We start from the raw sequence: 15,267 nt of genomic DNA, 5'->3' as shown, positions 1-15,267 counted from the left end.
ATTTGCAAGAAAGGATGGCTGTTGGAGTTGTGGTGGCTCAGTTCATCAATATCATCTTTTGGTGTTTCGATGCGTGATGAATGATGAAGAAAGGAACTGTGTTGTCGGGTTGCAAATGATGAACGAATTGGGCAAGCCGCGGTGCCTTGGTCAACCCACTTTGAGAGTGTTAGGTGGTCACTGCGTCAAATCAAAAAGCCAATGCTTGTCTAGGTGGCTTTTGTGGCGCCCCATGGATCGTCGAATCACTTCTTGGCAGGCAGGAGGGCTACTCTCGGCTCATTTGCTGGCTCGTGCGCTCATATGTTTCACGGTTCCTGGCGGGCTCTTTCCCGCTTTAGGTTTAGCCTACAAGATGTACGTAGCTGTAAGTATTGCGGGGCTTAACAAAGTCCAGCTTTTTCGGGCGCTTCGAATTTCCACCTTGAATTCTCATTCAAGCTGAACTTGATAAAGTCAACTCCACCATGTTGATGCATTTTTAGACTCGACATCAATGTCAACACCAAATCACCAATATTAAATGTCATTATCGAAAAGAGACATTTTCATTGCGCATTTCCTTCTCCCTGTTTCTGTCCTTATCACCTCTCTTCCATCGCCGCCACGGTTCGATTGCGCATGGACAGACACGACTCGCCATGGTTGCCTCTCTTCCTAGATTATCGCCAGTGCACAATGCACAATGATCAGCTGCCACAAAAAGAGACTTCTCCCATCACCAGCTTCACCATGAACATCCAAGTCCAACTTGACTCGTTCTCGCCTGTCCATGGAAAATGTTTCAAACAAAGATCCCTGCCTCGCTTCCAACTTTGTCGAGGTACAAAGGCCAGTCGTCGACCTCCTCCTCAGCAGTGATCAGCGCCTGATTGGGTTGGACTGCACGTTTGAGATGGCGTTCCTTGCAGCCCCTGATCCCCTTCTGGCTGGCTGTCCGTTCCTGTGCCCCTGTCACCACCAACAGAACTTTGGAAGCCCCCGCGCCAATCGTTTCTCTTGTTTCCACCGTTGCCGCGCCATCTACGCAATCCCCACAATGCCTTAACTCCAGGGTATCATATGTGCCAAGTTGTAAAAGGAAATCCCAAAGAACTTCCCCCGGCCCCCGCGAGCCTCACCACCAACGGACAAAACTCACGATACTGCCGAGTTCCGTTACCAATGTAACACAAAGTCCCGTCTTGGGCTTCTGTTCCTGGCGGCCCCATTCCTTGGACATGATGCCCCTGGCCGCCCGGCGGAATCCCTTGACAACTTCCATCATGAGCACCAGCAGTTTCCCGGGTAATATCCATATTCCAGACCCCAAGCAGAGGACTTTCGGAGAAACAAAACATGTTGTTTGCTAGCCCCAGCTGAATCTGTCCCGCGGCTATTACCTACATAGGCCATGGGGGCCGCAGATGTCGTCCGTCAGACTCGGATATATGACTGCGACATTCTATCTTATCTCGAACATCACTGCTTTGTTCTCCTCGGCCTTTGTCCTTCCTCTGCACCAACATCACCACCATTCTCGGCCAAAGACCTCTCATTTTGCATGTTTGTCTTTTTGGGGAACCCCAAGTGCTACCCTCCCCTCTCGTTGGTATCACCAGGGTATCACCCTGCAATTTCAAACCGCCATCACCAATTCCCACTCACATTGTGCAGTGTCAGCAGTCCCTAGATGCAAGACATTAAAATACTGCGTGATGACTTGGCCTCGTCGCCGGTACCCACTAACAAACGGGAAGGGCTCTCGACCACTTCCCGCTTGGTAACCATCCTTCTCTACCTTCCAGATTCGTCGGTTTGGCCATGTCGTGCTCGACAACACATGGCGGCACCAAACGCTGGTTGAAGAAGTCACAAAAAAGGATCAGAAGGGAGGGACAACCAAGGCAACCAAAAGTAATCTTTCGGCAAGCCCTTTCACGCCATTGATCGGAGGAATCATGTCCATCATTCATGCATGACATGCAAAAAATGCACTCTTCCTTGCCATGTGGCGTGCTCACGTTCGAATCAAAGCTACATATCTCATGACTCGTTTACACGACAGCAAGGCCAAAACTTGTTTCTTTCCGTTCACCACATTCTGCGTACCTGCTCTCATGCTTCGCTCAAGTTGGAATCTAGACCTTAACTGCTGATCTTATCACCCAGGTACCAACTCGGCTTCATTGGCTTGGCGAGACAGCTCAGTCTGATGTCGAGCTAACAACTCGTTTGTCAAGGCACAGCAGCTTGGGCAGTATATCGTTGCTGCTATAATGTGGCAAGAAAGCGGTTCATGCTTTAACACGGCAGGGAGGTCGGTAGTCCCCCTCCGATAGGCTTTTGTCGTGGCGCGTTGCACCGCTTTTCAAGTCCGGGCGGGGAAGTCTCTGCTCCGGATGGTCATGGACGGGGGAACTCTCTGATTCCGGCAGTGTTCCGTCTGTCTTTTATTCTTGACTTTGACGCTGCACGTCGTCGTCACACTTCATGCCGGTCCCTTGCTTCCTTGCTCGTTTTCTGAAAATGGAGTCAAACTCGGTTCATCCCATCGACCATCTCCAGACCTCAAGATGGAGATCTCGGTGGCGTTCGGATAGAACTGTCACAATTCTGCCCATCATTGAAACTCCAGATGCGGCAGAGACTCGACTGTCCTACCTCATACGCGGCGGAAAAGTCATACGCTGATCACATCCTACAATTATCACATTCCCCGCCGCAAACCAAATCAACATTGACGTTCCCGTTGTGGTACCGGTTGCCCATACTTGGACACTCGGTCACAATATCCGGCCATTCAATCCTATCATTTCCATTGCTTTCATCTAAGCTTTCATCATACCCGTCCGTTAGGTAACTAGCACATGCCCCTCTTTATAGCACCGAAAAACAATCTATCCCTGACGCCGAGGCACCCATCACTTGCTCACTGCCCAAATACCATCCAACCCACGACCTGCCCTCTCTTCAAAGTGTGCCCGACCCAAATGCTGTGTTCTTCAAGCTGCTCTTGTAGGCCGTCAACAAGCTAGACGGGATCGTGAAACACTGAAACGCCAAATCCTACCAACTACCAAGTACAACCCTCGAGTACACATGGGGAAACCACATTATCACATTTAACCCCTCATCCCGCCATCTACCACTCATACCTATCATTGTTCTTGTTACCTGCCTTCTATATCTAGGACCAACCGTTCAATCAAAACCAAAGGTAGAGTAGTATGTATGTAGTTGAAAGCCGTTCACTATACCGTTGTCTGCTGGACCCCACAAGCTGGCTCGGCTGGCAATTCCCGAGTCCCATCCAGATAACATGTCAGGCACAAGAGGCGCAAGAGGCGCAGGGCACGTAACGAATCAGGAGCCTGAGACGAATAAACTCGGACTAGACTCGGATATCATTCGACCCAGATAAACCAGGCTCAGATCTGGACTTGAGGAATCTGAAACGTGAAACAACTGTTAGGCGCCAGGGAGATTAGATAGGCACTAGGCTCGAGTTGAGTTCGGGGTTACAGTTCGGGATCGAAGAACTCGGGAAATGGTCGGCGGTGGCGGCGCCAGTTCCGCAGTTTGGGCCATTATATAGATATAGGAATGTATCTGCGACACCCCGGTCCGTGCTTGGACTTGTGGTTGTCAGAGAACTCAATAAACCCAAGTTTTTATCTTACACCATCTCATGCGAAGAGTCCAAGCCCTTTTATATCAACGAAGGCTTTTTTCCCGCCAAAATCGTGAGCCGGTAACTACCTCTGTAGCTGACCCTAGCTAGTTGACGACACGCACGCACGCACGCACGCAAATTGATAAGGTACCTTCCTCACCTAGCTCTATCTAAAAAATTTTAAAAAAAAAACACCACAACAACCACAGAATCTAACAAACTTCCAACCTACTCCTTACCTGATCTGATGTACCTGATGTACCATGGGGAGGACAGAGGGGAACTGACTGACTGACTGACTGATACGGTGGGCCAACAAAACGAGCATTTAGTTTAGACATGACATAAAAAGCAGAATACGCAACGCGAGGGCGCACGATGGCATGGTAGAACGTTCCTTAATCCTTTTTTTTTTTTTTTTTTTTTTTTTTTGTTGGGAGGGGGGGTTTCCTTCTTTTCATGTTCTACCTCCACTCAAACCCCAAATCTAAGACTTGCTGGACTTGCTTGATTCGTGTCTTGTTCTCATCAAGTTCTTGTGAGTATCCTTACTACTGGCTTCACTCAGCCTAACCGAATTCCTGCTGTCTCTTTTCCCCTCTCACGACTCTATATCCATTCTGGTCCCCCCGTCAGTGAACGTGACAAATGATTTTATCGCTTCCAAAGTCGTCATGGTCACTTTCACCTTCGATTCCACCACCGCCGTCACCGCCATTACCAACGCCATTACCATTTCGAAGATCAATGCTATCCCCCTCTTCCTCCCTCTTCACTCCCACCAGCCTATCCGGGGCAGCACCAAAAGCCCTCTAAGCCATCGTACCGCCACCCGGGTTGCCGCCTCCTCCAGGTCCTCCTCCCGCTCCAGTTGCTGTCCCCATCCTTGCACTCAAATTCGGCGTCGCGTTTCCAGACTGTGAAACCCCAACACCACCTTGTTGACCTTGACCCTGACCCTGACCTTGACCAAACTGCTGCTGCTGGTGACCAAGCGGCGGTCCAACCTCCCCCTCTCTATACTCCCCCACCCCTTGTCCCAGTCCCATCCCTTCACCCAGCTCCTCTCTCCTTTTTTGCACCCTCCACCCCCCCTCCACCCCCCTAACCCCCTCCCACATTTTTTGGATTTCCCTCTCAACCTCCTCATCCCCCTCTCCCGGCTTTTTCAGCCCCCCCACCACCCAAAGTTCCCTCATCGTGCGCGTCAAAGACAACAGTTCTTCGACGGACTTGATCATGCCGTTCATCAGGATATCGGTCGCCATGGCGTTGTAGGCTGCTTGGCCTACGCTGGCGGTGTTGTCGACGCGCGAGGCGCCGTGGTGAAGGAGGGATTGGAAGGTGCGGAGGAGGGAGGCTGTGAGGCGGTTTTCCCGGTCTGTGATACGGGGGGGTGTTAGTATGGGTTGTGTGGTGGGTGGGATGAAGGGGAGGATGGTAGGGACAGGAGGAAAGGAAAGAAAGGAAGGGGGAACGGGACTGACCGAAAAGGTCCTCTGTTTTTTCTTGATCGCGCTCCATGGTTACCGTGGTTGTGGTTGATGTAGATTTCCAGGCGGGGACAACGATGACTGGGTGAGTGAGGTGAGGTGAGGTGACGTTGATACCGCTATGGAGAAAAGTGAGCGTGTGTGCCTCTTGAGTTGCGCGTTGTCCGTTGAATAAATTGTTTGCAATGATTCTGTCTTGTAGTACCGATATCTGAGCGGAAATACTTTGTTGAAGTTGTTGAACGAGAAGTCACAAATCGGATGTTGATGTTGAGGTTAAGAGTTCACTGAAAGCGCTGTGGCTATTACGGGCATCTTCCATCTGCAGCGCCCGCTGAAGGTCATACAGTGTCATTACAACCCGGATGCACTGGCTGGGTCTTGGCATCCCATTATTCATCCCGCCGTCCATGGCAGCGCGAACGGATTATGTACCTCAAGGCATTATCGTAGGTGTTTGTTGACAGAGAGCAGCTAATGACGGTTGATGCCAGTAGCAGAAAGAGTAAAGAAGCAAGCCGCCCTCAAGCCAAAGCACAACCTGGACAAACGAAGAATTCCGAAGTCAAGACCAAAAAACACAACCACCCTTTTATTCAACAGAAACCGCTATGTCTAATTCCTTGATATGGCTTGAACGTCCGATGATGCTTTCTGTTATGATTCTTCAGAACAATACATCCCAGGCGATTCACGATAAGTAGTTCCTCAATCCATTTTCCCCAGTCTTCACGATTAAAGACCACTAATTCGACGACCCATCCTCAGCAACGCCATCAGCCTCATCGCCAAGCTCGGCCTGCAAAGCCTTGGGTATCTTCTCGGCCGTGCGATCCGACCGCTCATGCGACGCCTCGATACCGCCGGGCGTGACCCAGAGGAAGTAATCAGTGCGAAAGTTATCGATCTGGTTGAAGAAGAGGTGGAACCTATTTTTGTCACAACGTTAGCAATCTTCTCTCGAATAACCAAGATCACCGGGGGTACTCACGAATTCTCCTTCTCCTCCAACTCAAACATGCGCTTATAAATATGTTCATCCTTAAACTTCTGAATCTGCTCATCCCACTTGCCAAAATCAATCGGCTCCCTCCCCAGCTCCTTGAACTTCTTGTTGCTGACATCAAACACCGGCCTCTCCAGCATCAGACCGAGCCCAGGAGCCTTCGGGATGCTAATCCTGCGGGGACCGTAGCTCTCGTTAATCAGAGACATGGGCGCACCGCACCGCACGATAAGTACAGCCATGGCCACCATCTTGCGGATCTGGTGCATCATGAAGCTCTGGCCGTGGACCTTGAGCGACAGCCACTCGGTGTCGTTGATGCGGATTGGTGTAGGGTTCACTTGGAAGGACTTGATGTGACGACGAGCGGACGGGTCGGTATGTGACTTGAGGATGGTGTAGTTATGGAAGTTGTGAGTGCCGAGATACTGGTTGAGCGCTTCTTGCAGCTTCTCGAGGCGAGCGGGGGTAACGCGGTAGCGACGCTTGGCGGCGACATAGGCGGCTTTAACTTCGCGGACAGCGAGCTCGACGGGGGTGAACTCGCGCTCGGCCTTGGGAGCGGGGGGTTGAGTCTCGGTGGTGGCCTCGGTGGCTTCGGTGGTGGTGATTTCGGTGGCAGCAGCCTCGCCGTCTTTCGAGGGCTCGGTAGCCGTGGTCTCTTCCGCCGGGGTATCCTTCATCTCGACATCCTTGCTGACAACATCGGTATCGGGCTTCGAGGGCTCTCCGTCGTCGGTAAGCTCTTGGTCGGCAGTGTCGTGCAAAATGCGAATGACTTCGGCTCTGATCTCGGGATCCATCTTCTCGAGAATGGGCTGGATGTCGTTCTTCTCAACCTCCTCCCAGAAGTTCTTGACGTCGTCCAGTCTGTCCACGTACTCGTCGTATGTGCCCTTCTCCTTGGCCGCGTCGATGATCTTCTTGCCGAGGAAACTTTGTGGTTGAGGCGGCAGAAGAGCATAGCTGGGCATGAGGTATTCGTACCATCTGGAATCGCATGCTTGGTAGCAGCTGAAACCGTTGGTAACACGCTGAATACCCCAAACCTTGATCTGGTCTGGGAGGTGGCTGTTGATCTTCTCGACAATGTCCTCGTCCTCGACGATAAGCTTGAGCGACAAGACGTTGGCGGCGGCGTGGACGCCCTTGTCGGTACGGGCGCATCGAACGAGACTGGACTTCTTGGGGTCGTCGGCATTGGCCTTGGAGATGGCACCGGCCTTGACGAAGGCGGCGAACAGATCGCCCTCAATGGTCTTCTCCTTGTGGTTGATCTGGATTCCGTGGTAGCCGGTACCAGCGTAGCCGATCAGGACGGCAACCTTGCGCTTGGGTCGACGTTCCTCGGCGGCGATTTCGTCGGTCGAGAAGGGGATGCTCATGTAACTGTTACCGTCGGCGGCTCCGTCGATAACCTTGCGGCGCTTGGCAGCACGGTTGTCCTGGACTTGGTCGCGCTTGCTCATGAAGTCTCTTCTACGGCCTAGTCAGCGTCGGCATTAGGGGTCTGTGGCAGTGAATTGAAGCTGAAGAAAGCAATGGCAAAAGCCAAGCATGTATGTGGTGGTTGTTCATACTTGTTGCTCCCAAAGCCTCCCGTTTTGATGTTGTTTGGGTTTCCTCTGTCCCGGTTTGGGTTTCTGTTGTTGTCGCGGCCTCTTCCACCACCTCTCTTCTGGCCTCGGTCGTCGCTCCGGTCGCCATTGTCCGCCGTATCGTTGGATTCGGTGTTTGTAGTCTCGACCACGGGGTCGGCAGCAGCGGCTGCAGGGGCAGCGACAGGTGGTGTGTCTTCGGTAGCCATCTTGAGAGTAGTATGCGACGTGTGAGTGGCATCAGCAATGTTGTAAAGGTGGAGCGGCGCGGGAGGTGGTGTTCAAAACATTGAATTTATTTTCCCCAGCCGCTCACTGACGCGCTTATCGCAATGGTCCCTTATAATTGTACCTTGCCTATCGCGGTCTAGCCATGCCGATAGCACGGACCCTTTACGCGGGGAAGTGCTCGTCGAGTGGTGAACCCGACTGCCTCCACTACCTAGCAGGAACAACAACTGTTCTTGGCAGTCGAGGTCATCGTCTCTTTCTCTTCCACTTTCATCCGTTTTCCAAGGGAACTGGTTGAATTTGCATGTCCACTTCATTCTCTCCCTTCAGGCTCACTTGCTTCCGAGGAAATGAAATCATGTCCTTCATTGGCGTTCTAAATTGTCAACTTTATCCATCTTCCTCTTGTCTTCCGGAAAGATAACATTGACTCACGCTCAAGACAAGTTCCGGAAACCCTCCGAATCTCCGGGTCTGCTCACTACTAACGCCCAATTATAACGCGAATATATCGACGAATGAGGCTTGGACATGGCAATGTTGGCCACAGGAAAACACCTTCCCCCGAAAAATATTTTTCTTAACTGGCTCCAGCTAAGTAAAGGACGTCTTTTGAGAGTAAAGTAATTAGGATTAGGTATTGTTACGAACCATGAGCAAGGAACACATGCCAACCAAGCCACCGGTACACAACAGCCACATAAAGGCTGGGCAGTGTAACCATGACAAAGTAGGAAGGCTCATGAAGGCGAGCCAGGCTCATAAAGGCGAGTCAGGCTCATAGAGACGAGCCAGCCCATAGGCAGTGAGCCAGCACTAAGGGATTCACGTCTACGTGGACATCCAGAAACAGATATCTCGCAGAGGGCGGGCAGGTATAAAGGGACTACGGGAGAACTCAGATTGTCAGATAGTTCGATAGTAGTCAATAGATCATTATCACCGAGACCAGTATTACGAGCATACTTGTTGTGAACCTTTTGGCTTCACCGAACAGCACTGATAGTTACTACCTTCAGCTATCTCATTTAGGCAGATCAGACTGCCGTTCGTTACAGGTATTCTAACTTGTTATTAAAATACTGATACGGTTATTATGACTTTCTACTTTTTTGAAGAGGGCCCTATTTTACCCTTTGAAATAGCTGCAATAGCGCCCTTCAAAGACGATATTGGAACTATTCTACGTAAAATAAACGAGGAACTTATTTAAGAGCTTTAATATGACAGGCTAGGTGCATATGCCCAGACGGCCAAACCTACAAAAGATAGGACGATGTTCTGCTTGCCGGAATGCACACTATGTAGCCAATGCCAACCTGTGACACTCTGGGCTGGAGTCAGAACTCGCCCCCCTAAAGCCATCCAAAATGATCAGCGGAGAGGGATATTTCAAGTACCAGCCCATCAACCTATTTACCGATGCTATTCGACTTGTGCGTCTTTTGAAAGGAGATCAAGGCGAACAAATACGATGCGAACTCTTCGAAACATTCCTCGACCAGATAGAAGGCGTGCCGTATGAAGCCTTGTCATATACCTGGGGCGACTCTCCTGACGAATATGAGGTTCTCATCAATGGTCGAAAGGTGCTCGTCAAGGAAAACCTTTACATGGCCCTCCTCGCTCTACGGCAGCGAGGCAGGGATAGCGTGTTGTGGATTGACGCCATTTGCATCGACCAGAGCAATGATAGGGAAAAAGGCCACCAAGTTGGACAAATGAGACTCATTTATGAGTGTGCTAAACAAGTCGTCATTTGGCTCGGTCCCAGCAACCGCGGAATTGATCACCTCATGGATCTGGCTGGGCGGTGGGATCATCGAACAAGGCAACGACCAGGAGCTGACCGCGCACAGGGTTGGATCGATTCCTGGATCTGGCTCACTACTGATGTGACCAGTCCGTTCAAAGATGTGCTTACTTCTGGGCTTCGGAGCTCCTTGCAAGAGATGCTGAACCGACCCTGGTTTTGGAGAGTCTGAATCCTTCAGGAGGTCGCCAGCGCAACAAGGGCTACAATACTATGCGGCTCAAAAGAGATACCCAGCCGAGGTTTCGGTCTATTGCCATTCTTACTGCAATTAGAACCGGATTCTCATACCCAAGCTGTCCTTGACATCCTTCCAGGCTACCGCAGGAAAGAGACCTGGTGGGGTGAAAAGCAAAACCTTGAGACGCTTCTTCTCAAGTTCGGAACGAGCGAAGCGAGTGATCACCGAGACAGCATCTATGCCTTGCTTGGCATTGCTTCAGACGCTCGCGTCAGCAACACGCTTTGTCCGAACTACCATGTCTCGCTGGGTCACGCAATATGCCACACCATCTCATTCTTACTCTTCGACGAGACTTATCAGCCGTCTGCCCGTCCATTGCCCGAGAACATGGACTTTCCTACTTTTCTTCGTATCCTACCGAAGCTTCCAGACTACATTCTGGGCTGGGCGCTGCAAACCCATGTTGACGCAACCGCGGCAGCTCTTCTGCCAGAAGCCGGGGATATCAAGACACTATACGATTTGAAGGATATCACACTTGTTCCAGCCCGATCTCCCGTGTCATGGATCATATCAAGCAAGGTGGATTTTAACCGCACGTTTGGTGCAATACTGGAATGGGAAGATGCCAATTTTTTGATTGGCAACGACGAGATCATGCAAGCGGTCCAAAGTCGTCGATTACACCTACTCAAACACATCATCCGGCACCCCAGTGCAAAACCCAATAACCTCACAGTCGACAAATCCGGGAGGTTACTGAGTTACGCTGCCATGTCCGGCGACAGAGACCTTTTCTGGCGGGTTGCACGGATCGTCACATCCGGTAATCATGCGGACCTGGAAGAATCAATACGTCAAATCATCGCAAGGTCCAAAATTATCGATCGACTCACGAATAAGAGTGTCAGAAGATCAAGTCTCCACGGAATACGCACCCTCTGGGCAACGACTTGTGCGCTTCATAAAGTACTCATCGATTGAAAAACTAAATCCAAACGCTTCTGCTGGAACGGCCCGAACGACTCGAACTTTTGATTATGATTATGCATGACTGAACGATTACCCCAAGACCTACAATGGCTACCCGATTGGACCCAGGAGTAGACCTAATGAAAATGACATTGACGACTTATTCGTCGCGCTCAACGACCTCAGAAAAGTGAACAACTCTGCGCCCCCTCCAGGATACCTTGCGCCGGTTCTAGCCCCATGGAGATGCAAGCGGGAGAGGATACCACTTAGGATCTCATTTGGCCTGGAATTCTGGCTTCCTCAAGCCCATCCCACTAAAGAAGTCGCCCACGAAACTTGAATACACTCCACAGTCACTTAGCTCAACAACAAAGGGTACCATTGACGGCAAGTGTGGACCAGGATGTTTTGTCATTCAGGAATGAAACAACCATGGTCAGTTGCATCGATGTGTCCGTGGCCTTTCCCGTAAGCTAACTATGAACCATATTTTTTTTTACCTATGCCGGCTTTAGTAACGTTGCAAGTGACCCGTCTGCGAATACGCTCAACCAGATGAGTAGTTTACCTACCACTTTGCCCGTCAACAACGAAGGAAACTAGGGAACAAGGATCGCCTTGCTTAGCGAAATTGCACCATTCAGCCCTTAACTCTATTTCAACGTCCACCATTCATCCTAATCCTTGAGGAACCCTGTACATCTCAAGAGCTTATAAGGATATTATCATCAAGTCATCAAGTCATCGCTGTCAACGCCAAGACGCCACCGCTTTAAACACTCAACTTAGCCATACACATCCTCAAAACCCAATTCTTCTTCCCCGTCGACCTCTCCAGCTCTTCAATCGTGCCATCCACGCCCCTTTCCAGCCGCATTAGACTGTCTCTCGTATACTCCAAGCTATTCGAGCTCTTCAGCCGCTGCAGCGTGAGCAGCTTTAGCGGCATACTCAACGAACCCCGCAGTTGTCGCTCTTGGAGCACCTCGCGGACTTGTTGCGAGTTGGAGGAACCTCGCTCTGTGTTGAGGTAGTGCACGAGTGGGAAGGAGAGCTTGCCTTCGTCGAGGTCTTCGCAGAAGCCTTTTTGGGCGGTGTACTGAGGTTTGTGTTAGCTTGGGGTACAGGAAGGAGAGAAGGAGAGAAGGAGAGAAGGAGAGAAGGAGAGAAGGAGAGAAGGAGAGAAGGAGAGAAGGAGAGAAGGAGAGAAGGAGAGAAAAGAGGTGGGGAGGGAAGCTTACCTCATCAGAACTGAGATTCTGATAATCGTCGCGGATTTGAAAGTAGATGCCTACTTGAGTGACGAGATCATTGACGAGGGAGCGGACTTCCTTCGGCATGTGCTCGCTCATTAGGCGAGAGAGGAGGAGGAAGAGACCGCCGGTTTCTGAACGAAATGTCAGTGAGTGGCAACAAGAACAAATAAGGAAAGGGATTACTGACTCTTTGCTACCATTTCCAGGTACTCGCTCTCTGAAGGACAGGTCATGTGTCTCGTCCAGTAGAGGTCGTAACTTTGGCCGACATGGAGATCGCGGAGTTGCTCCAAGGCAATGTCAACAGCGCCAGGGATGGGCAAGTCCTTCGCCTTTTGTACGGCCTCGAGAATTGCCAGGCTGGCAGAGTTGATGGTCTGGGGAATGCCGTACACGGCGTGTGCTGCTGGGTTACCACGTCTGAGCTCGGAACCATCTTCGACGTCGTCGAACCTGTGAACAACAGGATTAGCAGACGTTCCCCCAAGACGGTTGTCAGGATGAACTTACATCAACGACGCAGTATGAAGGTCGTCAACAACCTCCTTAATCTGCCCCAACACCTCCTCCGACAAACCTGCCCATAAGTTCAGCGCATCAATGAACGTCCCCCTGACATTCTTCGACGGCATCAACCTCGTGTACTCAAAAGGTGCATTAACGATCTCCATGCCCAACTTTTCCTCACTCGGGAGCAATGAGTCCAACGATAACTCCCTCTGCGCCTCCTTGAACTCCCTCATACCACTCTCGTCATCATCCAACATAGCCGAAAAACTTGACGACCTGCTGGCCGCCCTGTCGTCCCACGAAGAAGAAGTAGTCGAGACATCTGAATCATTCTCCCTCGATCCCCCTGATGCAATCGACATTCTTTTCGTCGCCGCCTCCTTGTCCGAAACGGAGGCGTCAACATCCTCAACCTGTTCAACAAAAGGCGGATTCCTCCTCTCAGCCGTCAACGCATCCTCCAAGCCCTTATTGGGATCATACCTCCACTCGGGATGATACCTAGGACAGTTCAGACTCCAGACCACGTTGCCGCTGACTTGGTACTGCAGTCCTCTCAGGTAGCGATCCAACTTGTCATTAGACTGTCCACTCTTCTTGAAGTCTTCACATTTGCGCAAGAAATCCGCTTCAAAACGGTTAGCGGCCTCGCGAACGAGTCGCTTGGCGGTGGGGATGTCGACGGATTGCCATTGTGTGTAGAGGTAGACGAGGTTTATGGGTGCTGCTGGTGCTGCGCTGGGGGCGTCAGGGGAGGAAGAGGAAGAGGATTGGGCGGACTGGTATTCGGCCCATTCACGGTGGAAAGAAAAGTAATCGTTTGCGAGAGCTAGCGAGGCATAGCAAGGACGGATGATGGGGGCGAGGAGGGAGTCTTCTTCTTTTGTTAGGGTTTCGCCTAGGCCGAAGAGCATGACTGATTCGACGAATCTGGATGGAGGCGGTGTTAGTTGGCTCTCATGAGAATGAAGAGGAACACGGAGAAAGGGAAGGGGGTGGCCTACGGTGCGCCGGTATCAATGATTCGAAACTCGAGATATTCCTCGAGATTAGCAAACGACTTGGATTTATCTTTGATGGTGGTTTCCAGCATCTGTTGCCAGACGCCCATGACGCGCTTGGCGCAGACGGGGTCAGTCTGGGTGAGCTGGAGTATCATCTTTGCTTGGATCTGTTTTCGGCCGAGTTTGGCGTTTTGGTGGGAGGTTTCCATGTCGCCTAGGCTGAAGGCGTCGTTGTCTTTCGATGACTGGTTCATGCATCGTCAGTATTGCTCTTACAAACTCTTTTGAGTGAGTGAGAGGAAGGGAAGAGACTCACCGAAGCATTATCCTTCGCAACCTCAACAATATTATCATGCAAAAACGCATACTCGAGTATATACGCCACCAGCCGCAACCGCTCAGGCTTAGCCAAGGGCAGGACTACGGCAGTGAAGTTCCCGTTGACGGGGTTACAGTTGCCAAACTCCTCCGCGGCCGCCCCAATATACTGGATCCAGTCCTGTCGCGCCTCATAACAGCCGGCGTTGGCGAGTGTCTCGGCCTTGTGTCTTCTTAGGGTATAGCCGCCAGGACTGAGGAATCCGTGGGTGTCGTATCGAGAGAGGCCGATGAGCTCTGAAGTATGGCCGTCCAACATATCCATGATTTTCTGATGAGGGTGAGGGAGATTGCTAGTAAGGGGAGGAGGTGGTCGATGTCGGCTAGGTCAACTGCGTCGGTAGGAATCATTTGGTTTTTTTGGGGGGTTTTTGTTTGGCGTCTTTTATCTCTTTCTTCTATTACCGGGTTCGCACTTGCTTCAGGATTTGTTTTTATACTTGATGGCTTTTGGGTTTTGCCAAGCACTACCCATCTATCTATCTGCCTTATACGATTTTTTGGACATCTCGACGACACAATCCCATCGTCACTCGTACTTACCTAGGTATAGGGTACCGTAACACTGGAATGGAACTTACTATGGACTGGCTGATCCTTCTCCTGGATGGTAGGGTAACAGGTCTGCGTCGATCATAGGATCGCCAGCCGGGTTTTCCTCACTTCCGGGACCTGTCATGATTGACCTGGACCTGACTGACGACTTGGGTTCTCTTGTAGTAGGGCGGAACTATTTTTGTTGTGGGTGATGATGGTAATGTATGATGCCGATTTCAGTTTCTGGTCCAGCGCAATGATGAAATGACATTTTCCGTTTTGGGCTATTGGGGCATGCCTAATTGGGGTTTGTGGAAAGATTGACGCTATTCGGAATTCACCATTCAGCGCCGAGTCGCAATGTCAGAATCTGGGTTTGGATGAGCGATTCGATTTCGAAAGAGCGAACGAGCAACTAAGAAAGCGCAGAACCTGGACCCACAATGGGATTAAGCCACTGACAGTCTAGCACTAACAACAACTATCGACGACCTAAAAAGGTTGCCCGGGATGCCGGAAAGTTCCCCCATTTACATCACTCGATGGAGGATGCCGATACTTGCCTACGCGAGTTGGAATGCCACAGTGTGCTACGTGACACAATGGCACGCTTATCTTTACCATGGG

The 15,267-nt window shown here is 51.0% G+C and overlaps 4 protein-coding genes across 4 annotated transcripts; 1 reads left to right on the top strand and 3 right to left on the bottom strand.

Moving 5' to 3' along the window:
* Window positions 1–4,467: 4,467 nt before the first annotated feature.
* SMAC4_09381 (uncharacterized protein) lies at window positions 4,468–5,573 on the bottom strand (the record flags this gene model as incomplete). The annotated part of the gene is made up of 2 exons (XM_066090936.1): window positions 5,143–5,573; window positions 4,468–5,036 (listed from the first exon to the last, which is right to left on the bottom strand). The coding sequence occupies exons 1-2, from the start codon at window positions 5,177–5,179 to the stop codon at window positions 4,468–4,470; spliced, it is 606 nt and encodes a 201-aa protein (XP_065946824.1). The 5' UTR covers window positions 5,180–5,573.
* Window positions 5,574–5,580: 7 nt separating this feature from the next.
* Window positions 5,581–8,141, bottom strand: SMAC4_09382 (uncharacterized protein). Its single transcript, XM_066090937.1, has 3 exons — window positions 7,735–8,141; window positions 6,140–7,640; window positions 5,581–6,077 (listed from the first exon to the last, which is right to left on the bottom strand). Exons 1-3 carry the CDS (start codon window positions 7,991–7,993, stop codon window positions 5,894–5,896), a joined length of 1,944 nt encoding a protein of 647 aa, XP_065946823.1. The 5' UTR covers window positions 7,994–8,141; the 3' UTR covers window positions 5,581–5,893.
* Window positions 8,142–9,353: 1,212 nt separating this feature from the next.
* Window positions 9,354–10,964, top strand: SMAC4_09383 (uncharacterized protein; the record flags this gene model as incomplete). The annotated part of the gene is made up of 2 exons (XM_003343869.1): window positions 9,354–9,885; window positions 10,114–10,964. The coding sequence occupies 2 exons, from the start codon at window positions 9,354–9,356 to the stop codon at window positions 10,962–10,964; spliced, it is 1,383 nt and encodes a 460-aa protein (XP_003343917.1).
* A 389-nt stretch (window positions 10,965–11,353) lies between these two features.
* Window positions 11,354–14,368, bottom strand: SMAC4_09384 (uncharacterized protein; the record flags this gene model as incomplete). The annotated part of the gene is made up of 7 exons (XM_003343870.2): window positions 11,354–11,455; window positions 11,528–12,054; window positions 12,197–12,342; window positions 12,399–12,664; window positions 12,722–13,651; window positions 13,726–13,970; window positions 14,042–14,368. 6 exons carry the CDS (start codon window positions 14,366–14,368, stop codon window positions 11,728–11,730), a joined length of 2,241 nt encoding a protein of 746 aa, XP_003343918.1. The 3' UTR covers window positions 11,354–11,455; window positions 11,528–11,727.
* Window positions 14,369–15,267: the final 899 nt, after the last annotated feature.

The sequence above is a fragment of the Sordaria macrospora genome, chromosome 4 (genome assembly GCF_033870435.1).
Source record: "Sordaria macrospora chromosome 4, complete sequence".
Lineage (NCBI taxonomy): Eukaryota > Fungi > Ascomycota > Sordariomycetes > Sordariales > Sordariaceae > Sordaria > Sordaria macrospora.
This window is presented reverse-complemented; position numbering and strand designations above follow the sequence as displayed.